We start from the raw sequence: 27,708 nt of genomic DNA on the forward strand, positions 1-27,708 counted from the left end.
GGCCTTTCCCTTCGTTCCCGGCTGAAAACGAGAGGGAGAAGCACCCAAGGGATAATTCCTAGATCCTTCCAGCAAGCTCCGGAGCAGGAGCAGGAGCTGGATGGGGCGTTCTCTTTACAAAAAGTCCTCCCCAATTTCTCCAGGAACCTCTCTCCGCCCCGGAAGTGCGTCTAGCCAGAGCCTGCGCTACTTTGGCGCGCTTTTGAAAGGGCCCCTTCCTTTTGTGGCTGCTGCTTGCCCTGGTTTGGGGGCTAGTTTGGTTTTCCCTTTGGATCCCGCCTAGCCTCCTTCCCGCATCAGGGATGCGCACCCGCGAGGAGGTGGACGCGACGCTGCAGATCGCGAAGCTGAACCCCTCGGAGCTGCTTCCCACCGTGCACTGCCTGAGCTTCAGCCCCGGCGCCAACGGTGCTACCGCTGGGGACTTCTGCCTGGTGGAGCTCGAGCCCTCGCTCTGCCAGCAGCTGGAGGCGGGGCACAGGTAGGACTCGCCCACTCTTTGGGTGGAGACCCGGGACCGGCTAGTCCTGCCCTCCCTCTACCCCTTCCCTGTTCTGCTGCTACTTAATTAGACTCAAGTTCTCGGACTTAAGCTATTGTCCACGCCTGGCCAAAGTACTGCTGTAGCATTAAAAATCTTTATTTTCACATGCATCCATGATCTCTCCCTGCCACTACCCACTCTCTCATTGAACAAAAAAGAAGAAAAAAGCATTCAGAGTGCAGCAAAGCAAAGGACTACCTTGGCCATGTAGGAAAATGTATGTTTTTTTCAGCATTTTACATTCGTCACCTTTCAGCCAGGAGATGAATGGGAAAGAGAGAAGGCACAGGAACGAGCATTCTTTAAGCGCTGGCTCTGTGCTAGGCACTGGGACAAAGCTCTTGACAAACACATTCACTCATTTGATCCTCACAGCAAACCTGTGGCGAGTTTCCTTATCAGTCTTTTGATCTCGTGGTTAATCATTGCAATGATCGGAAGCCTGAAGTCTTTCAAAGTTGTTTTTCTCCACAGTGTTCTTTTCAGTAGAATAAGCACACGTTGTTCCGCATGAGTTCATAAACTTTCAATTTTTATCATTTCTTGTGGCACAATGATATTCCATCACATTCACATGTCACTCTTTAACTGTTTCCCAATAGGAGGCACCTCCTTAGTTTCCAGTTTTTGCTGCTACAAAAATCTGTCGCACTTTGATTATTTCAGAATCTGATTACTCTAGCCTCAGGGAGACCTTGTGTGGCAGTGAAGGGCCTCCCCCCACCCCTCAAATAAAATTTAGGCCTGGAGAAATTGTGATTTGACTTAGGTTAATAAGTGCCTAATTGAGGGACTAAAATACACTTATTCATACCCCCAAGCTCCCTGTTATTTTCCAGATGATCAAAAGAGGCCATCTAGTCCAACCTCCTCATTTTAATTCCCTGGTATTCTCTCTAGTGCCCTACCCTAGAAAGCCACTAATTTTCCTTTCTGTTTTCTCTGTTTGTCACTTTTCTTTCTGTATTTCACCTTGCTGTTTTTTGCATTGTGTGTGGCTTTTTGTTGGTCTCTATTTTTTCCACCTTTCATGTGTATTACTAGTCCATCAAAAGAGTATAGTACTTGATTTAGGTAATCATTATAGTAGAAAGATCAGAAGATCTATGCTCCCATTCCTAATAGTCACTTACTAGTCAGGCAACCTCTCTTCTTCTGTGGAATTGGGATAATGTGAGGGGCAAGTGAGATAATGTGTATATATACAGTGATTTATAAGTGAAAAATGTTATATGCAGAAAGCTATTACTATGATGAATAAACTTCCTAATAATCAATCAACCTGCATTTATTAAGCACCTTCTTTGAATTAGGCATGATAATAATAATCAATATGTATTGAGTGCCTATTGTGAGCCAAGCTAAGTAGATAGAAAAACAAAAATGATACTGTCCGTGCGTTCCAGGAGCTTACATTCTAATGAAATTCCTAAGGAGTTTACATTTTAATGTTACATTCTTAATAATAATAATATTATAAAGGCAATGTGGAATAATGAATAGAATGATTGTCTGGAAGACCTAGATTCAGATCCAGCCTCTGACTCATAATAGCTGCTACGATGATAACTATGCATCTCAGGCAACTCCATAATACTATTTACTAGGTTATAGTTCAGTTGTGATCTCAGTGGAATTATACTGAGAGGCTCTCAATCCTCCCCCATTCCACAGATTAAAAAAAACCAAACAACTTCTGCCTTTTTTCCTTACATTTTCACAATAACTCATCCTTGTGAAAATAAATGTCCCTTGTCATTAACTTCTATCTGGATATCTATACTATAGCCACCATTGTGTTCCAGAGCTTACAGTATTTCTACCATTTTAAACTACCTACTAGAATTAAATTCTAGTTTTATTAAATAGTTGGGTTAACTAGCTGAATTAGATCAATTAGCCTTGCCCCTCTATAAAATAAATTATTGCATCTGGGAAACCCAACTTATAATGGAAGTTCTGGAGGTGAAGCTCTATATTTGACAAATGGTTAGATCATTTTTTATTGAGTGTTACATAGATACAACACAAAATAAAGCTAGAACATGGATGCAAAGGAGGCACTGGAGGTACATGGCAAAATTGAAACCAGCAGAACTGCAGATGGAGGGTAGAGTGTCTATTTCTGCCCTCCCATAAAGGAAGGCTTTAGGAGGAGATTAGTGTTCCACTCTGCAACTCACTAATCAGCTGGGAGAGAACAATGTGGGTGATGGGAAGGTGTCTTGAATCTCCAAGGCTGTTAGCACCATGGTAATAAGATTAAAGGGCAGCTAGGTGGCACAGTAGATTAGAGTGTGGTTCTGGAGTCAGGAAGACTCATCTTCCTAGTTCAAATCTGGCTTTAGACACATACTTGCTGTATGATCCTGGGCAAGTCACTTAACACTGTTTCCCTCAGTTTCCTCGTCTGTAAAATGAGCTGGAGAAGGAAATAGGAAACCATACCAGTATCTTTGTTAAGAAAACCCCAAATGGGGTCATGAAGAATCAGATACCACTGAAAAAGGACTGAACAAATGAGATTAAAAGTGACCAGTTTATCACCATCTTGTTCTGTAGAATTGAAACCAAGCAGAGCTGCAGATGTAGAATGAATAAATGAATATGTACCTGCTTATATTTATACATAAATGGAAATAGAAATTTTTTTATTGTCTCACTTATGTTTTTCTCTCCTTTTTTTCTCTAGTCTTGTGATCCGTGGTGACAAAGATGAACAGGCAGTGATTTGCAGCAGAGAGAAAACCTATGACCTGAAAATAGCAGATACTTCAAATATGTTGCTTTTTATACCAGGCTGCAAAACTCCAGATCAAATAAGAACTGAGGAAATGCCTTCTAACATAATTCACACTGAGGTATGACTGTTTTCTGCCCTTTTTGATTTCTAGAACAGTCAGAAATGGTCAGTGGGCTAATCTAACAATTTTTAAAATTTGTATAGCTTTAGATATTATGTTTGTAATGTAATAGTAGCTGCCATTTGTAAAGTACTTGTAATCAATTAACAAGCATTTATTAAGCACCTATTATGTGCAGGTACTATGCTAGACAAATGTAACTGAACAGATAAATGTAACAAATCACACATTCCCTTCCCTCAGAGAAAGTGCTTTATACCCATCTCATTTGATCTTCACAGTAACCCTATGAGATGGGTAATAATTTTACTAATGAGGAAACTGAAGCTCAGAGAATTTAAGTGACTTGCCCAAAGTCACAACTAGGAAGTGTCAGAAGTGGAATTGAAGCCCAGATCTCTTCTAACTGCAAACACAGGGTATTTGTATTATTTTACACTTACTCTATACTCATGTGATCTTGGGGGCAATACAAGGGTGAAAAAAAAGACACTGGAATAGAGTCAGAGCAACAGGAATTGAATTCTGTTTCTCCTGTTTATTAGCTGTGTGATCTTGGATGAATCAAATAACTTCTTCAAGTGTTAGTCTTCTTGTCTATAAAAATGAGGTTGATTGAACTTGATCTTGTCTACCCAGTCTCTCTGCTGACCTCCACTGTTGTGTCTCTGGCTGCCTTTCAGATATTTCAAACTAGATTCCAGTAGACATATTCAATTCAATATGGCCAAAACAGAACTCATTATCTTTTGCCCTAAACCCTTCCCCTCTCCCTCCTTCCCTATTACTGTAGAGGCCAGCGCCACCCTTTCAGTCTCTCAGGCTCCAGGAATCATCCTAGATTCATTACTATCTGCCTTTTACCCCTTCCCCTCCTCATATCCAAGGTGTTGCCAAGGTCTGTTGATTTCATCTTTGTAACCTCTCTCACATATGCCCCTTTCTCTCCTCTGATACTGCCATCTCCCTAGTGCATGTGCCATCACCTCAGGCCTGGATTTTTGCAGTAGGGATGCTAGTGGATCTGCTTGCCTGAAGTCTCTCCCCACTCCAATCCATCCTCCATACAGCCACTAAAGTGATTTTTCTAAAGTTCGGGTCCAGCCATGTCACTTCCCTACTCAATACATTACAGTGGCTCCCTATCACCTCCAGGAGCAAATACAAACCACTCTGCTTGGCATTTAAAGCCCTTTATAATCTAACCCCCTCCTACCTTTCCAGTCTTCTTGCAGTCTTTGATCCATGGACACTGGCCCTCTGACTGTTCCACTCCATCTTTTAGCTCCAGGCATTTTCTCTGTCTGTCCCCCTTTCCTGGAAGGCTTCCTTCCCCTCCTTAACTTTATCTACTGACTTCTCTGGCTTCCTTTAAATCCAACTAAAATCCCATCTTTTATGGGATGCCTTTCCTAAACCTTAATTCTAGTGTATTCCTTCTGTTAATTATTTCCTGTTTATCCTATATATAACTTGCCTTGTTTATATTTGTTTACATGTTATCTCCCCTATTAGATTGTAAGTTCCATGAGGACAAGGTCTGTCTTTTGCCTCTTTTTGTATCCCCAGTGCTTAGCATAGTGCCTGGAACACAGCAGCAATAATGATGATAATAACAACTAATATTTACATAGTGTACCAAGCACTATGCTAAGCACTTCATAGTTATTATCTCATTTGATCCTCACAGTTACCCTGGGAGGTAGGTGCTATTTTTATCCCCTTTTTATGGATGAGGAATTGGAGGCAAATAGAGGGTAAGTGACTTGCCCAGGGTCACACTAGCTAGGCAGTGTCTGAGTCTGGATTTGAATTGAGTTTGACTCCAAGTCTGGCACTTCATCCCCTGTACCACCAAACTACTTTGTAAGCACTTAATACATTGATTCATTGATTGATCTACATTCCTTTCCAAGTGTAGGAATTAAGATGTTAGGAAGATTCTTAGTTTCTTTGAAATTTCCTTGTTTGAAAGGGTATCTACTTTTTAAAGAAGTTCAAATTAGGGGAAGAAAGACAAAGTGACTTTTTTTCTCTAAAGCTTGTAAGTGACTCATTCAGAAAAACAGACTTGATTTTAGTTAATTTCTCTATGGAAATGTTTTGAAGGGAGACTCCTTCACACCATAGCCACTGCATTTTGGAAAAGCTTTTGAGGGTGGAGCAGTATAAAAATTATGCCTTTTTAAAGAAATCATTGCTTCCTTGCTTTAAACTCAAGTTAGTTGGTTAAATTTTATAGCCAAGTGTGGCTAGTCCTTAATTACTTTGGAGCAAAAAATCCAATGTCACCATTAGGCAGATGTCTCCAGCCTGTCTACCTTGGCCACACAGAACATTCTATTGGGGAGATCCAGCATTACACAGATAAATAAACTCAATATAATTTGGGTTGAACAAGATCCCTGGAGGCCTGCAGGAGTCATTAGTTATTTCAGACTGAGACAAGCCAGCAAATCGGGAACTGACTCCCTTAAACATATTAATGGATTGGAAAGAAGAGAAGATAATGGGGAGGTATTAATGATTTATATGAAATTACTGGAATAGAAGGACTTCCAACTCTTATTTTAATTCTCTTAAGGATAGGTCTTTTCAGATCATTCATGTTGCTTCTCTGGGAAAGAGTATAGTATGGGGAATTATGACTTGCTTGGGATTTGTTTCTTTTTGTAAAATGTGTATAATGATTGCCACTCATTTGGCTTAGAGAAACATAATGAGAATGATTCTTCTTGGACCTTCTTAACTCATAGGATTATAGATGTAGAGCTGGAAAGGAGCAACATCTCACCCTGGCAGCAAAGTGAGCCAGTGGACAGAGAGCTGGGCCTGGACTTAAGAAGACGAGTTCAAAGTTCAAAGCTAGCCTCAAACAGATACTAGCTGGGTGACTCTAAGCCACTTAACATCTGACTGTCTCAAGTTTCCTCAGCTATAAAATAGGAATAATAATAGTACCTACCTTCCAGGGTTGTGGTGAGGATGAAATGAGATAATGTTAGTAAAGCACTTAGCAGTTAGTACCTGGTACACAGTAGGCACATAATAAATGCTTGTTCCCTTCCTTTCCCTCCCTCTCTGTCTTATAAGCTTTCTCTTTGGTTTTTAGTTTTCTTAATAGCTAGCGTTTATGTTGTTAAGGTTTTCAGTGTACTTTACATATGTTCAATCACTTGATCATCTTCTGTAGTCTTCCTCTGTTTATTCAAATCTTACTAAATTTTCCTCCCCTATAATCAGCTTCTGGTTTTCTTTATAATTCTTACATCCTTTAAATCTCCTTTACAATTCCAGCTCCCTCTACAGCTCAAGTCTTTTATCTGCTCTGCCTTCTAAAGGCATTAAACTCTATCCTTTGTCCAGTTGGACTTCCAAGCAGCCACTGGAGAAAGGTGGAAGAACCAAGGGGTGCTTCTTGGCCATTAGGAAGATGAAGAGAGAAACCCAAAAGGGAAAGCTACCATTTCTCACTGGGATCCTCACCTGCCTTGTTCCTTCAGTTATTCCTTATGGCTTCTTGAAAGCCCATACTTCTGATCACCCTTCTTCAGACAGACTCAGTTCATTAGCCTCCTTTTCAAAAAATAGTATTTTATTATTTTCTTAATTACAAGTAAAGACAATTTTTAACATTCATTTTTTATAAAATTTTGAGTTCCACATTTTCTCCCTCCTTCCCTTTCATTCCCTCTTTCAAAGATGGCAAACAATTTGATATAGGTTATGTTTGTGCAATCATGTAAAATTTATTTCCATATTAGTCATGTTGTGAAAGAAGAAACAGAACAAAAGGAAAAAATGAAGTGAAAATAGTATGCTTCAGTCTGCATTCAGACTCTTATCAGTTCTTTCTCTGCATGTGGATAGAATTTTCCATCGTGGGTCCTTTGGAATTGTCTTAGATCAGTGTATTACTGAGAAGAGCTAAGTCAGTCATAGCTGATCATTGAACAGTGTTGCTGTTACTATGTATAATGTTCTCTCGGTTCTGTTCACTTGAGTTTGCATCCATTCATGTAAGTCTTTCCAGGTCTTTCACCAACCTCCTTCTTAAGATATAGCACTGAAACATCTGATTTCAATTGTTGTTAGCTTCTATAAAAAGTCTATTAGAATCTTTCCTTATAACATTTATAATTCACTTCTTTATGAAATAAGATTGTAGCCTAGATATACTTTTTTTATGTAAAAGTCATGTTTTTGAAGTTATTTATCTGATTTACATTGTCTAAAATCAGTTTTATTGTTGTCTTTTGTTTTCATATTAGTCATTTTCTCTTAGAGCTGCTCCCCCTCCTGTCTTTAACAACTACAATAACAAAATATGATGTATAAGACTGTGGGACCATAGATAGATCTGGATTTTACAGATGAGGAAACTGAGGTTCAGGGAGGCTAAAGGAACCATCAAGGTCAAGCATAATTGAAGACTCTCCATGGTAACTTGATGTCCTGTCATACATAGCAGTTAGAAGGAACTTAATAAAAATATCTTTCCATCCCACATATTAGGGCTAGGTTAGGTGTATTTCTTCTTGATTCTGTTGTGTTTGTTTATTCATAGATATTTTTTTTCTGTTTGGATTTTATTTGATGATTTTCATATAACAGCATACAAATGTTTATATATATACTTTTTAAATTGTAGATCTTTGGTTTTGCTAACAGTTATTGGGAATTAAGAAGATGTAGGCCAAAATTAAAGAAACTGAAGAAACTTTTGATGGAAAATCCATATGAAGGGCCTGATGCTCAAAAGGAAAAGGATTCAAATCATTCAAAAGTAAGACTTCTGAAGTTAGTTTGTTCAGTTGATGTGTTTTCATAATTGGAGAATTGGAGATTGTTAGTGGTGACATTTTATAAATTAAAAGAAATTTATTTTTGCACATCAATAAATGAAATGATAGTTTAATAGAAACAAAATTAGAGGGCTTTTTAAAGTTTCTCTTGGGGAAAGGCATTATGTAAATGAACAATCTTATGAATGTGTCAAAATTGATTTAAGAAAATGTGGAACAAAATTTAAATTAGAATGAAATGGTTTTGTGAGGAATACTTTTTAAAAATGCAATTCAAAACTGAAAGCTCTACAGTCATACTGGAATTATTTTTTGTTAGCAGACATTTCCTTGTGATTTTGTTGTATATCAAGCAGTTTTTACTTATTACCAACAAAGCAAAGACTGTGTTATTGGTCCAATTAAGTAAAGCAGCATTAGATGGTATGTCTGAAGCTCACTTATCCATTTTTGCTTTTCAGTATACAATGGCAGACTTGCTTGATCAAATTCAGGCAAGTGAGGAGGAAATCCTGGCCCATTTACAAGTTCTCCATGCCTGTGAAATTGGAGGTAGCATTATTTATTGTTTTTATCATTAGTAGCATTAGGAAATAGGGAACTGAAGAGGCATTACAGCCTGGGACTTGGTCTTAGTTAAATGCAATTTTTGTATTTCAAGGTGACAGTGCCAATGGTGTGTGTGTGTGTGTGTGTGTGTGTGTGTGTGTGTGTGTGTGTGGAGGGGGGTAAGGTTGGGGAATGGGGGGGTGGTGTCTGTGTATTTTGATTATACCATTTATTCTCATGCATAAGAGGAGTCTTGAGAGCAGGAATTGTTTCTTTTGTCTTCATCTATCCATGGTACCTCTCACTTAGGTGCTTAAAAAGTGCCTGTTGAGTGATTGATACACAGAATGTTAGGTGGATAAAGCTCAGTCTCTACTCTGTGACCTTGACTGCTTACAGGGTTTAACACTGTTTAATTGAACAGATAAATAATAAATGATTTAGTAGTCATACAGAGTTCCAAAATTAATTCCACTGTCCCTCCCCCAATAAGCCCTGTGAAGAACTTTCTGTGGTCTAAAGGCCAACCCAATTAAGCTGGAGAGATTTGGAACCAGGTTGAGAGCAACAGGATGACAATTTTGTCTATAGCTACTCTCAGAGACCATTTGTTAAGGCAGAACACAGCTTCAGCCTGCATCAGCAAAAGGATAAAATCACAGATACCTCCCATATTGGTCCACTTTTGTTCCACTTGTACTAGCATGCCTGCCTGAATGTCCCTTGGAATACCAGGTTTTAAGTGTCACCTTTATGAAGCCTTTTCTAGTCTTTCCAACCTTTAAGGTACCTCTCCCACCCTGCTCTATTCATTTTTGTATATATTGAGTATATACTCATCACATGTTGGTTCCCCATTAGAATGTAAGCTCCTTGGGGCAAGGATGTTTCATTTTTTTGTCCTTATGCACAGTCCCTCACACTTTAGTAAGTACTTTAGAGATAATTGATTAAAGCAATTTTTTTTTTTTTTTTACCACTGATGAATAGGTACCAAAAAACTGGGTAATGTGATAGACTTCTTCTTTGGCACTACGTAGTCACTTGCTTTGAGAAATGGATAGTTTTCTTCCTGAAAAATATTTAATACATTTTGGACATTTTGATTCATTGAAAGAAAGCCTGCCTTTAATAGCACACACTTAAGCAGGGATTTGCAGTTTACAAAATTCTTTCCTCACAACTCTGAGATAGGTAGTATCCTCATTTTACTGATAGGAAAACTGAGGCTCAGAGAGATTAAATACCTTGTTCATGGTCACAAGATTAATAAATGTCAAGGTTAAGTCTCAAACCTATGACTTCTTATTCTTGATTCTATTATGAAGTGCAAGATGGATAATTTTGATGACATTAAACTGAAAAAGTTTTTGCACAACCAAACCCAATGCAACCAAAATTCGGAGGGATGTAGTAAATTGATTCTAGTGGCCATATAGTCTATGTAAAAAATGACTAGGGCCAGTGTTTGTGTCTGTATTTGTTTGAAAGAAAAAGCAGCTCTGGGTAGTGGATAGATAAGAGTACTGGACTTAAAGTAGGAAGACCTGAGTTCAAATACTGTCTTAGATACTTATCATTTCAAACCTGGACAAGTCACTTAACCATTCTTAGCCTGTTTCCTCATCTGTAAAATGGGCATAATCTTAGGACTGTTGTGAGAGTCAAATAAGATAGCATATGTAAAGTTCTTTAAAAACCTCAAATTATTATGTAAATATTATTATTATTGAAAAATGTGTAAATGGAAATAGAAGGAACCCTTGAGATCATCTAATCCAACCCCCTTTTTTCATCAAAGGAAACAAACCCAGTGAGGTTGTTAAAATTCTCCTGTTAAAAAATATAAGCTTCTTGAGAGTGGGAACAATGTCACTTAAGAATCTGTATCCCTAGTAATTAGCATCTATATGAAGTGCTTAATAAATATTTTTCCAACTGAATAGACTTGCCCAAGGTCACTCAGCTAGTATGCAGCAGAGCCAGGATTGCCCCAGCTGGTCTGATTTACATCTCCAGTGGGCTTTCTCTTCTTCCTCTTCCACAGTGCCTCTTTATGTTGACATGTGTTCTCATGTTTTCTCCTTACTTTTCCTCTTCTCTGTTAGTTCTGGGTCTTTTTCCCCACCTAGTGTTTAGTACCTGTGAAGTACAATTTGAACTGTACTTGAGTAGGTTTCTGCCTGCCTTCTACCACTGCTGTTAATCTACACCCATGGATTATGAGGACAGGACTTGTCTTGGATAATTAGACTTTCATTCTGCTTTGGGATTCCTGAAAGAGCTTAAAATCTTATGAAGGCCAAATCTAAGGAGCCTGATTAAAACTGACACAACATCAAAATTAATTAGAAACAACTTCTTAATCCTTAACCTCTTCTAATGCTAGTTCCTTAAAAACATTAGTTTGTCTAAACTCATTTAGTTTGTCTAAACCAGGGGCTGCACAGTACCAGTAGGTTGAACATTGGTATTCCTTCTAGGCTTCTGTCCAGTTTTTAAAAATGCAGTGCAAATATACTCACATAAGACCCTTTTAAATTTGGGGCCTGAAAGAATGTAAGGACGTTAGAGAAGGTGGGATCAATAGTATTCTACTTTCCCTACACTCTGTGTTTGAATATCACAAATTTATTCTGAGGCAACGAGGTGGCATCGGATAGTTCTGGGCCTAGAGTCAGGAAAGACCTGAATTCAGATTTGGCCTTGGACTAATGATGATATGATAACAACAATAACGTTTATTTAGTGCTTCCCATGTGCCAGGCACTGTGCTAAATACTTTAGTTATTATATCATTTGAGCCTTACAACAACCCTGAGAGGTAGGTTCAATTATTATCTCCATTTTACAGTTGAAGGAACTGAGGCAAACAGAAGTTAAATGATTTGCCCAAGGTCACACAGCTTTGAAATCAAGCCTTCCTGACTCCAGACCCAGCTCCCTGCATACTATGATGCCACCTAGAGGTCGATGTGGCCTTGGGCAAATCACTTCATCTCGGTTTGTCCTAGTTTCCTTTCTTCATCTATAAAATGGGGATAATAATAGCACCTCCCTCCCTGGGTTTTCATGAGGATCAAATGAGATATTTATAGAATGCCCTGCATAGTTCCTGACACATAGGATAAATGCTATTTTTTTCATAGAAATGATAGGGTAGGTAATTTGTGTTTTTCCAACAGTAGTGATAGGTTTATACTGTTTCTTAAAATAATCTCTTGAACAGGTGTGATATTGTGGGTAGAATGCTAGACATGGAATCAAGAAGACGTAGATTCAAATCCTTTCTTAGATAACTTACTAGCTGTGTGATTCTGGGCTAAGCCCTTGACCTCTCTAGGCAACAGTTTCTTTATTTGTATATTGAGATAATTGAACTTTGGCTTCTAAAATTTCTTCTAGCTTTAAATATATGACTTTAAGAAATTATATTTGTTTTATTGTGTTTTTAACTTTTGAAAACTCTTTTATATCTGTTGTCTATTCTCATTATGGCCTAGTGGGAATAATCCTGAACTGGAGTTAGAGGATTTTCATTTGAATCCTGACCTATTACTTGGGTGACCTTGGGAAAGTCACCTTTCTGGACTTCAGTTTATTCATGCTTAAAATAAGAGGGTTAAATTTTGTTAGGGAGGGGTTTGATACCCCCACCTCAATCACTCAGTCATCAAAGTAGAGTGGGTAGGAAGTCCTTAATCAAATTGAAAGGATCAAAGTGGATGAAGACAGATACTGCCACATAGGAAATATGTGATTCTTTTGATTGACTTAGAGGGTCAGATGTACCTACAGTGCTATGTAAAAATAGCAAGCCAGTTTGGAATTCTCAATTCTAGGCACATGCCAGTCCAGTGGTGCAGAAATTCCAGCTATACCTGGCAGAGAGTGGAAGGCTCTTCCCCATGGTCATCACATGTTTTCAGGAGATCTATCAGAACCAAAAGAGGTTTCCAGAGTGACTAGAAACTGTAAGCATTTGCCAGTAGAGTAGTGGTGGCTAGCAACAAGAAGCCCAAGAACAGTGATAGCTTTAGTAAGACCCCTTATTCCAAGAAAGAAAGTGACATTTATGAACTCTAAAATGGCACTAATACTTAGAGCCCATTAGAGAGCTATACCTAGGGGAAACTTGATAAGGACAAGGAAGAAAAACACATAAAATAACCAAGGATTGTGAGTTTACCCTGTGACCACACATATTCTGTATGTGTGCTTCACTTCCATCATATTATAAGTTTAAGTGTACTGTTTTTGTGTTCTCTATATATACTTGTAGAATATGCCTTAGGTTTTTGTAGGGTTTTTGGGGGGGGGGAAGGGGATGGAGAGGGGATATTTTATACTAAGTATTCTTTTTTAAAATAGTATTTTTTTTCCCAATTACATGTCAAGACAATTCTTAGCATTCATTTTTACAAGATTTTGAGTTCCAAATTTTTCTTCCTCCCCTCCCCTTTTCTGAAAATGATAGGCAATTTGATATAGGTTATACATGTGCTATCATGCAAAACATATTTCCATTAGTCACAGTTGTGAAGGAAACAGATAAAAAGGGAAAAAAAAACATGAAAAGGAATAAAGTAAGTGGAAAAAGGTATGCTTTGATGTACATTCAGAATCCATCAGTTCTTTATCTGAATGTAGATAGCATTTTTCTTTGTGAGTCCTTTGTACTAGCCTTGGATCACTGTGTTTCTGAGAAGAGCTGAGTCATTCATAGTTGATCATCAACAACGTTGCTGATACTGTGTACAATGTTTTCCTGGTTCTGTTCATTTCACTTTGCATCAGTTCATACAAGTCTTTCTAGGTTTTTCTGAAATCTGCCTCTTCATAATTTCTTCTTGTACAATAGTATTTCATTACTTTCATAATATTTTGCCACCACAAAAAGGGCTGCTATAAATATTTTTGCACAAGGAGTTCCTTTCCTCATGTTTATGATTTCTTTTGGGATATAGACCTAGTAGTGGTATTGCTGGATCAAAAGGTATACAGAATTTGGTTGCCCTTTTGGCATAGTTCCAAATTGCTCTCTGAAACAGTTGGATCAGTTCACAACTCCACTAACAGTGCTTTAGTGTCCCAATCTTTCCACATCCTCTCCAACATTTAACATTTTTTTTTCTGTCATATTAGCCAATCTGGTAGGTGTGAGTTGGTATCTCAGAGTTGTTTTAATTTGCATTTCTTGAATCAAGTGATTTAGAGCACTTCTTCATATGACTATAGATAGCTTTAATTTCTTCATCTGAAAACTGCCTGTTCATTTGAACATTTATGAATTGGGGAATGGTTTGTATTTCTTACAAATGTGACCTAGTTTTCTATATATTTGAGAAAAAAGGCTTTAATTAGAGGCACTATCTGTAAAGCTTGTTTCCCAGCTTTCTGCTTCCCTTCTCATCTTGGTTGCATTGGTTTTGTTGGTGCAAAAACTTTTTAATTTAATATAATCAAAATTGTCTATTGTACACTTTGTAATGCTATCTCTTGTTTGGTCACAAATCTATAACTCACTTAACTTCTCCTTTAAGAGTTTAAGATGCTCTATCACTTGGTGCTTATATGTTTAGTACTGATATTACTTCATTGTCCATGGTACCTTTTAGCAAGATGTGGCTTCCTTCCTTATCTCTTTTAATTAAGTTTATTTTTGCTTTTGCTTTGTCTGAGATCAGGATTGCTACCCCTGTTTTTTTTTCATTTCAGCTAAAGCATAATAGATTCTTCTCTAGCCTTTTACCTTTACTCTGTGAGTGTCTCTCTGCTTCAAAAGTGTTTTTTGTAAACAACAAATTGTAGGATTCTGGTTTTTGATGTTCTCTGCTATCCACTTCCATTTTATGAGAGAGTTCATCCTATTCACAGTCATGATTATTAACTGTATTTCCCTCCATCCTGTTTCTTCCTGTTTGTCCTTTCTCTCCTTTCACCCTTTCCCTCACTGATAATGCTTTACTTCTGTCTACTGCCTCCCCCAGTCTGTTCTCTCTTCTGTCAGTCTCCCTTGCCTTTATTTAATCTCTTCCCCTCCTACTTTCCTGTCAGATAACATAGATTTCTATATTCCACTGATTGTGTATATTATTCCATCTTTGAGCCAATACTGATGAGAGTAAGATTCAAGTGATGCTCATCGCCCACCCTCCCATCTTTTCCTCTACTCTAATAGGTTTTTGTGCCACTTCACGTGAAATAATTTACCTCATTCTACCTCTCCATTTCCTATGCACTCAGTGCACTCCTTTCTCATCCCTTAATTATTTTTTATGTCATTTCCTCAAATTCACCTTATACCCATGTCCTCTATGTATATCCTCTAGCTGTACTATTAGTGGTGCAATTTTTAAGAACTACAAGTATCATCTCCTGTAGCAATGTAAACAGTTCAGCTCCCATTGAATTCCTTGTATTTCTTTTCCTTTTTTTCCCTTTTTAGGCTTCTCTTGGGTCTTGATATTAGAGATCAGAATTTTTCTTCAGTTGTGATCTTCTCCTTATGAAAGCTTGAAATCCTTCTGTTTCATTGAGTAGCCATTTTTTCCCTTGAAGTATTATGCATAATTTCGCTGCGTAGATGATTCTTGATTGTAGTCCTGGCTCCTTTGCCTTTCTGAAGATCATGTTCCATGACCTCTGATCTTTTAATGTTGCAACTGCTAAGTCATGTGACTCCCTGATATTTGAATCGTTTTTTTTCCTGGCTACTTGTAGTATTTTTTTTTCTTGACTGGATAGTTCTGTAATTTAGCTATAATGTTCCTTGGAGTTTGTATTTTGAGATCTCTTTCCTGAGGTGACTGGTGGATTTTTTCAATGCTTATTTTGCCTTCTCATTCCAGGATATCAGGGCACTTTTCCTTGAAAATTTCTTTTTCTCTCTTTCTTAAAAAGTAATTTATTTTAAACTTAACTACTAAAACTTAAATACACCATAAGAGGAGAAAAATATAAACTTAAATGCAAAATAAGAAAAGAAAAAAACTATTGCCATGTGCACAGCAGAACATAAGGGCATATTCAAAATATACAACAATAAATTTCCATTTCAAGAAAGCCTATAAGTATTACACATTATGTTCAGAGCTGTATCTTTTCTTTGCTTCCTTGTAAGTTTTCTTTGGTTCTGTGCTGTAAATTTTTACTTTGTTATTTTTTCCCCCCTTCCTCCCTTTCTTATCCCCAAAAGGCTATAAGTAAGTGTGGATATGTCTATATCTATCTATCTATCTATCTATCTATCTATCTATCTATCTATCTATCTATCTCTGTCTATATACATACCTACACACATATATATACAAACACACATATAAAAATATATATATATATATACATATATGCACAAAGATATATTTGTACACACATATCGGTATACGTATACTTAGTTATCTATAATCATGCTCATATATAAACATACATTCCTATGCATCTATGTAAGACCATACTATACTTATTTTCCTCTGTTTACTTGATAATTTCTTGCAAGATACTGTCCAGGTCCTCCTTCTGACTACAGTTTTGAGTAGCCTAATGATTCTGAAATTGTCTCTCCTGGATCTATTTTACAGGTCAGTTGTTTTTCCAATTAGGTATTTTATATTTTCTTCTATTTTTTCATTCTTTTGAATTTGTTTGATTGATTCTTGATGTCTCAGAGTCATTAGCTTCCACTTGCCCAGTTGTAACTTTTAAGGACTTGTTTTCCTCAATTAGCTTCTGTACTTCCTTTTCCATTTGGCCAATTGTACTTTTTAAGAAGTTGTTTTCTTTTTCCAAGCTCTTGACTCTTTTTTTCATAACTCTTTTGCATCACTCTCATTTCTTTTCCCAATTTTTTTTCTATCTCTCATATGATTTTTAAGCTCTTCTTTTGGACTCTTCCATAGGTTCTTCCTGGACTTGAGAACATTCCCTGTTTTTGCTTGGGGTTTTGAGCATATGCGTTTTGACATTGTTATCCTCTTCTGAGTTTGTGTCTTGATTTGCCCTGTCACCATAATAACTTTCTATGGTCACATTCTTTTTTTCTTGTTTTTTGCTCATCTTTTTTTGGCCTTTTTCCTTTTTCTTAAATTTGAGCCCTGCTTCTGGGGAACTGTCTCACGCTTTTTGTGCTGGGGGCTGCTGGCCTGTTTACCTGGTTTTGTAAACTGATGCTGCCCTGAGGTACATGGGGGACTCTCATGTCTGGTATACCACTGAGAGGCTGGGGTGGGGATGTGACTGTGCCACCTGAAGACAGGTCGCTGGGGTTCTAGTGCTGGTGTCTAGCATGTGTCAAGGCTGGTGTGGTGTTTCTGTGTCTCCTTGGAGCTACACTGAAGCACTTGGGGGTCTTGCCACTGGAGGCTACCTGTTTGCCCAAGGCTATGCTGAAGCAAGTGAAGGTTCCAGGATCTGGAGTCTGCCTTTCCCCTGGCTATCCTGAGGCCTGTGGAAGGGTAAAGGGGGGAGCCTGGTTTTGGAGTCTGCCTGCTTCGCCACACTGGGGCTCAGGATTTCCCACTGGTTTGCTGAGGTGGGACTTGCAGATGGCTTACTGGAACCATTCCTGTCTTAATATAACACCTAAGTAAATTTCTTTGAGGATATTGGCTGATAAGCACAACAATGGGGGCTCTTGAGTGACAGTATTAGAAACCCTGACCCTTCAGGGTTATCCTTGGAACCCTTGGCAGAATAGTAGTCAAATGCCCTCTGGGGAACTGGCTCACCAGTATGAGTAGGAGGTGGGTAAATAGTACCAGAGTGGTGTTCTACAACAAGATAAATTGCAAAGTTCTTTCCATTTCTAAATCCTATGAGTTCGTGATCATTTGATTTTTTTTCGTAAAGATCACTTGTCAACAGCTATATTTATTAGATTTTTCATGTTATAAGTGTGTGATTTTGAAGTGGGTTAAATCTGAAGGAAATAATTATTTTTAAAGACTTATTTGAGAGGCAGATGCAATGTAGTGGGAGAAGTGTGGACTTAAAATTCGGGTGTAGGTAAGTTTGAATCCCGTTTCTGATATTGGTTGTGTGATGATGAACAAATCATTTAGCCTTTATCTGTAAAATGAGGATAACAATACCAGCAGTACTTTACCTAATATTTACCTAATTTTTGTTAACTTGGAATGAGGGAATGCATGTAAAGCTCCTTGTAATCTTAAAATGCTATATAAATAGCAGCTATTAGTGTCACAGTATTATTTATCTCACTCCTAAACCTATTCAAGAAATAGATTTTTCCATTTTCACATTTAAGTTATCAGAAAATGATTTAATGTATATATTCTTAAAAAAAGAAAACGACGAACAATGGCAAAGAACAAAATATGTTCTTTAAAAAAAAAACAAACAAATTGAGTAGTGGCAAAAATCCTAGAAAGAGCCAGAATCATTAAGGGAAGGGAAATATTTTTGTTTGCTTTTGTACAAAGATATTATGGAGAAAATGCAACTTTAAAAAAAAGATACATACATATATATATATATATATATATATATATATATATATATATATATATATATATATATAAAATTTCTATTCCCCATAATAGTTTACAGCCTGATGGAATAATTTTTGGTTGACTATTGAAAAAGTATTCCTTACTTCTGGTCTAGGTTAAATTGTATGTAACTAGGTGTCAGAAGATAAGAGTTCTAATCTTAGTTGTGCCAATAAGGAACTAGTTGTATGACCTTAGCTGTTATATTCTCTGTTAGAAGTCACTCATTTATCAAATAGGAAAAATGACTTACCTTACCTAACACAGTTGTTAGCACCTGATGGATAATACTTCGCTGATGTGGGTGCTTTCTCCAGCCAAGCAGATTTCAACCTGTTCACTAAGCTCCTCTTCAAATGACTCATTTTGGGCTAGAGGTGACCTCACTCTCCCAATATAGCACTGGAACTGCTTTATTGATGGATCCAGAAACAGCCTGCATTATCTCTTTTCCCAAGACCATCTTAGCTAACCATAGAGGACCTTATCACCAGTAGGGTGGCTATCAGGTGATGAATTTCTTAATGTATGGAGTACAGGTCTTAAAATGACTACATGGAATAGTCTTTTTGATGTAAAATGCATTTATGATGTTAATAGGTTACTGGAGGAGTCTTGAATTTGATTATGAGATGAAACTTCTAAATCACATAACACAGCTTGTGGATTCAGAATCCTGGCCTTTCAATAGAGTTCCTTTAACTGCTTGTCTTCAGGAACTTGGACCATTGGAACCAGAGTGAGTATTTTAAATGCCTGTTGTCTGCACGCTTTCTTTCTAAATGGAAACATAAAAGAAAAGCTATTTTTATTTTTCTAGCCTGATAAGTACTGGCAACCAGTCAAGCTATAAAGTAATTCAAATTTTAGGAAACTGAATTTTATGTATAATTGAAAGGAATTTTGAATCTTGCAGTTTCTTAAACAACCAGGAATTTTGCTATAATGTGTACCAACTATTTCCTTTATAGTAGACAGAATAGCATAAAGAAGTGTTATATATAATTTCTTATGGTAGCCTTGAAAATTTTCATGTCCTCAAAAATTATTCAGAATTCAAAATTATTTGTTATTAGAAAACCCAAACTCATAAAAACTCTCAAAATAATGCATAGATTGTGATGATAACCTTTTCAAATTACATTTCTAATTTTTTTCAGGCAAATGATAGAACACTGTCTTGAATGTTATGGAAAGAAATATATGGATGAAGGTAAGATTTGGTAAGAAAGATTACCTTAATTGTTATCTTCAGGTTAATAACCTTGATATTTGATAAGATTTTATAAATTCTGTACAGTATCAATGCAGGGAAGGAAAGTGAGATAAGGAGTTAAATCTGATTTGAGAAAGGATTTTGAATAGAAAGAAAACATAATAAGTTTGAATAAGGTTTGAAGTGAGCTGTTTTTCTTCCTTAGGCGAATTTTATTTTGAATTAAATACTGATAAAATATGCAGAGCAACAGCACAGATGCTCTTACAGAATGCAGTGAGATTTAATCTCTCCGAATTTCAGGAAGTGTGGCAACAAAGTGTTCCTGAAGGAATGACAACTAGAATGGATCAGCTGAAGGTAATGTCACAGACTGATAACTTGTAATTTGATTTTGTAATTTTGCAATTTGGTTTTCATAACTTTGTATATATTTAATTATTTTATTTGATTTTAAGAATTTTGAATTTAACAAATACCAACTGTCATGAACATTTCCACATGCAAAACAGAACAAAAAAAAGAGGCTGTTACATGAAACTGTGACTCCCTTTTATGTACAGCTTGCTTTCCCTTTTCATTATATAATAAATTAAACATGTAATTTTCAAAGCTGCCCTGCTTCTCTGTTTCCTTCTGGCATTCCTTCTGTTCTCTTTTGTGCATTCAAAAAATATTTCACTGACCCTTTTTTCCCTTTTTCCTTCCCTTCCTCCCCCTTTTCTACTGATAGCACTTCTCTCATCTTTCCCTTCCCCAATGGAAAAAAAAAATAGAAAAACAGAACCCAGCTAGCAAGTACATAAAATCAAGTCAAATAAATTTCCACATTAGCTATATTCAAAATATGTTTTTAAACCATAATTCCAAAGGACTCATAATAAAACATTCTATTCCACATCCAGGTAGAGAACTGATGGGCTCAGAGTGAAGAATGAAAGATATATTTTTTTGTTTGGACATGACTAATGTGGAAATTTGTTTTGCATGAACATACATATTTGTGATGGGTTTTGTTTTTCTTGCCTTCTCAGTGAATGGGCAAAGAGCAGTGGCAGAGAGGAGGGGGAGAAGGGGAGAGAGAATTTGGAACTGAAAATAAAACAAATTTTTTTTAAAAAATTAAGTAAAATCTATACGTATGTTTGCGTACACACATCTTATTCTGCACTTTGAGTCAATCAACTGTCTGTGAGAAGGTGAGTACCATCTTATCATGAGTCTTCTGGAATTTCATATATAATTGAAAGAGATTTTGACCCTTACAGTTTCTTAAGGAATCTGAAATTTGGTTAGTCATTGAATTGATCATATTTACTAAGACTTTCAAAATAGTTTTTTTTTTTTTGGGTAATGTAATTTTATAAAGTATTCTACTGGTGTTGCTTTCATCCTGAATTAGTTCATACAAGTCTTCCTAGGTTTCTCTGAAACCATTTCTTTCATAATTTCTTATGGTGAAAGATTTTAGTAATTTGAGAGGTTTTTGTCATTAAACAAAATAATTCTGTGGGGGCAAAAATTCTGTTTCCTATTTTTAAGAACCTTTATCAAAGAAACCTTTAAGGTGATATATACAAACAATTAGCAACAAACAAATAATTTGTAATAAGGAGGGTTTTTTGGTAAATTGTTGGTTTGGAACTTACTGGATTTTGTGATAGAAAAAAATGTTATAAAATGGTGGTTGTAGGGAAAACAAGATCATATGTAACCAGCTGATTGAATATTTGAATATTCAAATATCTGCTGTTTGTAACAGGAGGAAGGGAGAAGAGAACAAGCAATACCAAGCTCAGTGATAAGTGCTCTATGAATATTATTTCATGGTTTCATTGGAAATTTTGAAGACAGAGCACCTGGATAGGAATCCTTAGACACTGCCTTTGGGACCTTGGGCAAGTCATCTCTCTAGGTCCCATTTTCCTCATCTGTTAAATGAGCAGTTGGACTAGATTACCTTTAAAGACCCTTCTAGGTTCAAGTCATACCTGAACAAGAATCCCCTTTATAACATAGTAGTTTTATTCATGTTATTCTGTCAACAAGCAGAACTAGTCTAATGCTTCTTCACTTGGAGACAGCTACTTTATCCCCCTTATGGCTTCTCTTCTTCAAGGTAAACATTCCTTGTTCTTTTATTTGAGCCTGATCTATCCTGATCTGATTTGAGCAGGTCCATCCTGATCACTTTCTTCAAATGGGGCATCCAGAACTGAATACAATTCTGAGATGGGCTCTGAGCAGGACAGTAAACAGTCAGATTACTTTTAGTCATGGTCACTGTGCTTCTCTTAAGACAGCTGAATTTTTTGCTCTCCACTTAATTACCTCCATTATGCTTCCAGATCCTGGATTTCCTCAGCATGTGTATACCTCTTAAAAGACCATTGTATTCAACCCTCCAATCCTTCATTTACCTATCCTGTTCCTTTTGAATTAGGTTTATCTTTTCAGAGCCATAGTTTATTACATTAAGTCCCAGTGATTCCTGTGACATGACATCAAATAATTCTTTTGGAACTAGGAACTCTTTTATTCAACATAATAATACCTGTTATGTTTGTGTATGATAAACTGAGGCCATGGGTTCTTTATTGACTTTTTAATGGATGCTGTCTCATGAATTTCTGGGTTGGTCTTTTGATTTACTGTTGATAACTGCCTAAGCATACTTCTTCCTTCTTCCTTTTCAGTTTAAAGCCCTTATGATTAAATTTGCCAGACTCCAGGCAAATACATTTTTAATAGTCCCTGTTCCTATATTTTGAGCCATAGTCTGAAAAAAAAAAGGCTTAGTGGAATGAACATTAGAACTGAGTCAGAGGACCTGGATTCAAATCCCAGGTTTGCTATACCTGTGTGACCTTGGGAAATTACTTACTGAGCTCTCTCTGGGTCTTGGTTTTCTGAGCTATATCCAGAGACATTTAGGGTTCCCCTTCCACCTCTAAATTAATAAGAAATTAAAATCCTATTTTCAGATTCCATGTTATTAAATTTGCCTTTCTCTTCTACCTCTCTTACATTCCATTGGGTAGCAGTGAAGAAAAGATCATCTCTGCCCCAAGACATTATAATCCTTAGTATTCAGTGCTTTCTAAATTTCTTCCAGTAGCATCATTCCCATATGAGTCATTTTAAGTGGGTAGTAATTGTCAGGTTTGACAGGTCTTGGGCTCTGTCATGGCCTAGAAGCATACTCTAGGGAGACAGCAGAATTCTCCCATATGAGTAGTTGATGTTATCACTATTCCTCACCAAGTAGTCACCAACCACTATTACTGGTGCCTTTTCTTCTAACCTTTAGTGATCACAGAATTAGAGCTGGAAGAGACCTTAGAGACATCTAATATTTTTACAGATAAGGAAACTGAGGCTGAGAGAGGTTAAGTGACTTGTCCACAGTCACACAACAAATGTGTGACAACATCTGAGACGGGATTTGAATTCTGGTCTTCCCGATACAAAGGCCAGAGCTCTTTCCACTTTGCCATCTAGGCGTCTCACCTTTCCCCCACAGCCCCTCTGGATCCACTTCATCAGTTCTTGCCAGAGAAATAATTGCCCCTTTCCTCAAGGAGAACATGGTCTCTCTGGCTTAGCTCCTGATGTTCGGTGATCTTTCTCCTTACATATGTTTTCTGTGTCACTTCTACCTTTTAGCCTTAGCCTCTTGACACTGGTCAGGATTTCCTTCTGCCTCTTGGTATCCTGTTTCTTAGCTGCTTTTCTATTGAAGCCTGTCTTCCATTTTATAAAAGGACACTTTGGTCTTATAACCTAAAGAGTGGAGAGGCTGTCCTCACATAGCATGTTCGCCTTGCAGCCCCAGTCAAGTAACTTACCTGTGCTTGAGGCCTAGGCTAGTCGAGCTTCTAGTTATATGGCAGCTGTAAGGTTTAAGGCAGTCTTTGCATCCCTTAATTCATCTGATCCTCATTACAACCTTTATGAGGTAGTTGCTCTTCTTCCTGCTTGTTCAGATTCTTTGTCCCTGCCAAGAGCTTCCCTATATAAGTGCTCTGGCTAACTGCTGGTGTGGCCCTTTAATTTTCTGCTCTTATCACTAGTATCTTTTCACCTCATTAGCGTTTAGACTGGTATACCCAACTTATCCTTCTCCTGGCTGAACCCTAGACTTCCTTAAGCTTGTCCTAGCTCTTCATGCTGAAGCCTTACCATGCACCCTAGATCTTCTGGAATTCACACAGTAGAAGCACACTCTCTGTCTCATTGGCCTGTCCCTCTGATTGCATGGCTCCTCCTAGCACCTCCATTTGAGGAGGGTGCCCAGGTCACTCTCCTTCCTCTCAGGTCAGCTCTCTGGTCTTCTTTTACCATGCTCCTCTTGTCAACAGGCAATCACTACTTCACAAAACTTAGAGAAATGAATATGTACGTGGAACCCAAAGAGTTTACAATTCATACGGAAGTTTGCGTGTTTATGACAGCAGAACAAAGGAAAGAGATACCAGAACCTCCACCTAAAGGGGCATGGCATGGGAGGGGAAAGGTGGGGAAAAGCACAAAACCCCTCCCAAAGGGGAGGGGCAAGGTGATGGCAAAAGCAGAATTCTTTTCCCTTGGAAGTGCTAGACCATGAAGATATGATGGTCTCATCTGCACTGGGTCCCAGCTGCACAAGCCTAGTGAAGACTGTCTGGTTCCTGTCTTGACTCCCAAGGACATACAGGGAATCCAGTTTGGGATGCAAACCACAAATTACATGGCAGGGAGTGGGAGAGTGGCGCTTTGTCCTTGACACATTCAGGGTCTTCTGCATGCGTGTCCACTGTTTCCAGAAAATATGGCAACTCAAAAAGGGGTCCCTTGAACTTGTCTCAACAGTCGTTACCACTCTTCATCAACCCTTTTCTGCCCCCTTTTATGTGTTGTCTTTCCTCACTAGAATTATACCCCTTAAGGGCACGAACTGTGTCTACTTGCTTAGCACTGGAAGTAGTACTTAATAAGTGCTACTTGACTGATCGAACCAATTCCTTCCTCTATTTTATCAGTTTCTTTCACCTGTTGCTACCTAAGTTCTCCTGGATTTCCTCTGTATATTCAGATTATTCCTCTTCCTTCAGCTGTGGTCTTCTGGCTTCTTTTCCTACCTAACCTTTTCCCACTAAATCTGAGTGGAATGAGTAGATTTAGGTAATCAGTTTTCAAAAGCTACACTAACTTTCAAGTCATCAAGATAATATTCTATATTCGTTTATCTATAATACATCTCTATCTACAGTACAGCTATATCTCATTTATCCATATGAAGTTATTAGGCTTTTGGGGATTTTGGGCCATTGTTCATTTCAGTTCAGGGCTATAGCCTTCCATATACTCCTTCTTCAAAGGGGTTAGATTGTTTTGCCACGATGAACTTCACTGAGATGAAACTACCTGTGCTGTCCATTCAACTGGCTGAAGCAACTGATGGGACTGGACACCACTTGTACTAGTTAAACAGTTATTTGAGAAAAAGTCTGTGTCAGCAGCTTTTTAGTCACTCTGGTTTTTTAGGGATGGCCAGTAGTGCTGTCGCGTAAGAAAATAGCTCTTTAGGAAAGTACTGGCTTTCCACCTTCTTTCTACTCTGCCCCAAGTGTTGCCTTATCTTTGATCAGGATGAGAAATAACTAGTCTGACTGCTGAACCTTAAATTCAAATGAAGCATGCTACTGTCTCTAGAAGAAATGTGTAGGTTACTACGGTAGTTTTGAGCAATGTTCAGAGATGAGAATAACATTAAGCAGGAATTTCTGAGTTAGTATAACACCTCCTAAAATTTAGAGGATACAATACCATATCCAGGAGCAAGACTGAGTCTGCAAAGTTTTAGAATGGGTAATAAACAAGCATATGAGTGAGCACAAGTTACATTATTTCCTAAGCTTGTTTAATACTGTTTCTTTTACTGGAAGGCCAGTTCACATAATAGTAGACTTGTAGTCTTGAAGAATCACCCTGGACATTGAGGAGTCAAGTGATTTGCTCAGGGTGACACAACCAGTATGAGAATTTGAGCTCTGGTGGTCCTGACTCTTAGGTGGACTGTGTGTCCTTTAAGCCAAGCTGCCTGTTGTACACACAGCTACTACATATGCAAAACTAAGTGCCATAATCAGAATTTCTAGAGAGAATAAGTAATGAGAGAAAGCAAACTTTTCTATATTAGGACTTTTCAGGTTAAAAAAAAACTTGACATTTTTGTATTTTTGTCTCCATTGTTGTACAAATATAGTCTATCTCTGAGTTCCTTTGTAGTCAACAGGCAAAGAAGGAAATGACCATACAAAATACTTATAAAGAATATGTGCAGCTGAAGTTAATCCCATTAGGAGAACTTTTTCTACATTTTTCTAGTTATCCAACAAGAGGGTAAAGGCACATATTCATTGCTAGTGACAGGTTGTAGGAGGAAGATGAACAGAAGCAAAAATTTCTATTTATTATTGGTGCTGTTTTAAAACTCCATGGAATTTGTGATAATTTCGTAGCACATAATATCCTAAGTAATTAAGTTTAAATGAAATATAAAATTACTTATGTTTAAGATTAAAACAAACCTTTCATTTCTTTTCCTTTATTATCTATAGGGTTTAGCACTCATGGATAAATACACTCGGCCAGAGACTATATTTTTACTAAAGGTAGATGATTTACCTGAGGAAAATCAGGAAAGATTCAATAGCTTATTCACTCTAAGGGAGAAATGGACAGAAGAAGATATTGCTCCATATATCCAGTAAGTAATTTATTAAAATTGAGATGTTTACATATATTTAAAGTTGACCATGTTTTGGGTAGCTTAATACATCTAATACAGCAGCTTATGGATGGTCACGATCAGAGGTTTCTACTTCAAACATATCAGTTATATTTACACTGAATTACTCCCTGTATTCATATATTTTAAAATTTACTTTTGTCATTTACTGTACTTGGGGTACGGCCTTTCCCCCTGCCATGATTCTTTCTCCACCTGTTGAAATCTCAGTAGCCCTTCAGAGGTCAATTCAAATATCAGTCATTTCATGAACTCTGCTCTGATTGTCTTCCAAGATAGAAGGGATTTATTTCTCTGAACTTTTTATAGTGTTTTATATCTTTTTTACGCACTTATCTCATTCTGTGAGAAATTATTTATGTACATATTTATATACATACCTTATCTCCTAGACTATATACTACTTCGGTATTAATCATCATTTGATTAAGGACATCTTTCAGTGTCTGGTACATAGTAGGCAAACGTTAAACATATTTGTTGGATATCGAATCACCATCTTACACTGCCTGATAAAAATTCGAGGGAAGTTTGTGATTAGTGATACATTTGTCACTAGGTTATTGGACTACTGTCAATGTGGATTTGCTAGGGGAAAACAGAATCACATGCTCTGAGATCGGGAATCTGGAGGGCAACTGTTTAGTTTATCCTATCAGCAGTTAATGATGAAAATTTTATAGTCAGCTGCTTATAAAGTATCATGCTAATTTCTTTTCTTTCCTCAGAGACCTGTGTGGAGAGAAGCAAACAATCGGTGCATTGCTCACCAAGTATGCTCGTTCATCAATGCAGAATGGAGTTAAATTTTATAATTCTAGAAGACCTGTCTCTTAAGAGCCAAACATCATATACTTTAGCTGTTGGCTGTAATTTTTGTATTTGATGCCTTGTTTTGTTGATTTTTCTCTTGGATATGTTGTTTAGGCATTCTGTTTATGATCTAATTTTAGGGCCCTACACCCTATTTTCATTTTGGACTATTGAGACACTTGTGTAGCACTATATCCTACCATTCTGGATATTATTAGCAATACTGCATGCTATTTTATATATGCAATAACATAAAGAAAATGACATTTTCCATATTTAGCATCTATGCTACTCATGTCATGCTTCTGCAGTACCTTTGTTCACTATTAAAGTTCTATGATAAATGCTACATTTGGATCAGTAAAATTTGAGACTTTTTGTATCTTGAAATCCAAGACAAAATAGAGATAATGGAGTCCAACCCACCTATTTCCCAGAGGAGGAAACTGAGGCTCACAGAAAATTGCTCAAGGTCCCAAAGTTAAAGAGCCTGGAGTACAACCCCAGCTTCCCTGGTCTGCTTACTTGACTTGGCACCAATCCCTGTGTCTGTGCTTCTCTGTACTTATTTTTTTACGTGGCAAGAAGTATTTAAGAACTTACTATGTGAAAGGT

General features: G+C 37.3%; 1 protein-coding gene across 1 annotated transcript; it reads left to right on the forward strand.

The window, feature by feature from the left end:
- On the forward strand, nt 1–27,442 carry DSCC1 (DNA replication and sister chromatid cohesion 1). Its single transcript, XM_072603204.1, has 9 exons — nt 1–481; nt 3,237–3,405; nt 8,060–8,194; nt 8,675–8,765; nt 18,872–19,010; nt 19,432–19,484; nt 19,693–19,847; nt 26,090–26,238; nt 27,009–27,442. The coding sequence occupies exons 1-9, from the start codon at nt 303–305 to the stop codon at nt 27,115–27,117; spliced, it is 1,179 nt and encodes a 392-aa protein (XP_072459305.1). The 5' UTR covers nt 1–302; the 3' UTR covers nt 27,118–27,442.
- The last annotated feature ends 266 nt before the right edge of the window (nt 27,443–27,708 follow it).

This window comes from Notamacropus eugenii, chromosome 4, assembly GCF_028372415.1.
Source record: "Notamacropus eugenii isolate mMacEug1 chromosome 4, mMacEug1.pri_v2, whole genome shotgun sequence".
Lineage (NCBI taxonomy): Eukaryota > Metazoa > Chordata > Mammalia > Diprotodontia > Macropodidae > Notamacropus > Notamacropus eugenii.

Excerpts from the sequence above, each read along its gene's own strand:
- DSCC1 (XM_072603204.1), top strand. The coding sequence starts at position 303 with ATGCGCACCCGCGAGGAGGTGGACGCGACGCTGCAGATCGCGAAGCTG. Across the intron at positions 3,406-8,059 it reads CTAACATAATTCACACTGAG|ATCTTTGGTTTTGCTAACAG; the intron begins GTATGACTGTTT and ends TTTAAATTGTAG. Across the intron at positions 19,848-26,089 it reads CTAGAATGGATCAGCTGAAG|GGTTTAGCACTCATGGATAA; the intron begins GTAATGTCACAG and ends TATTATCTATAG.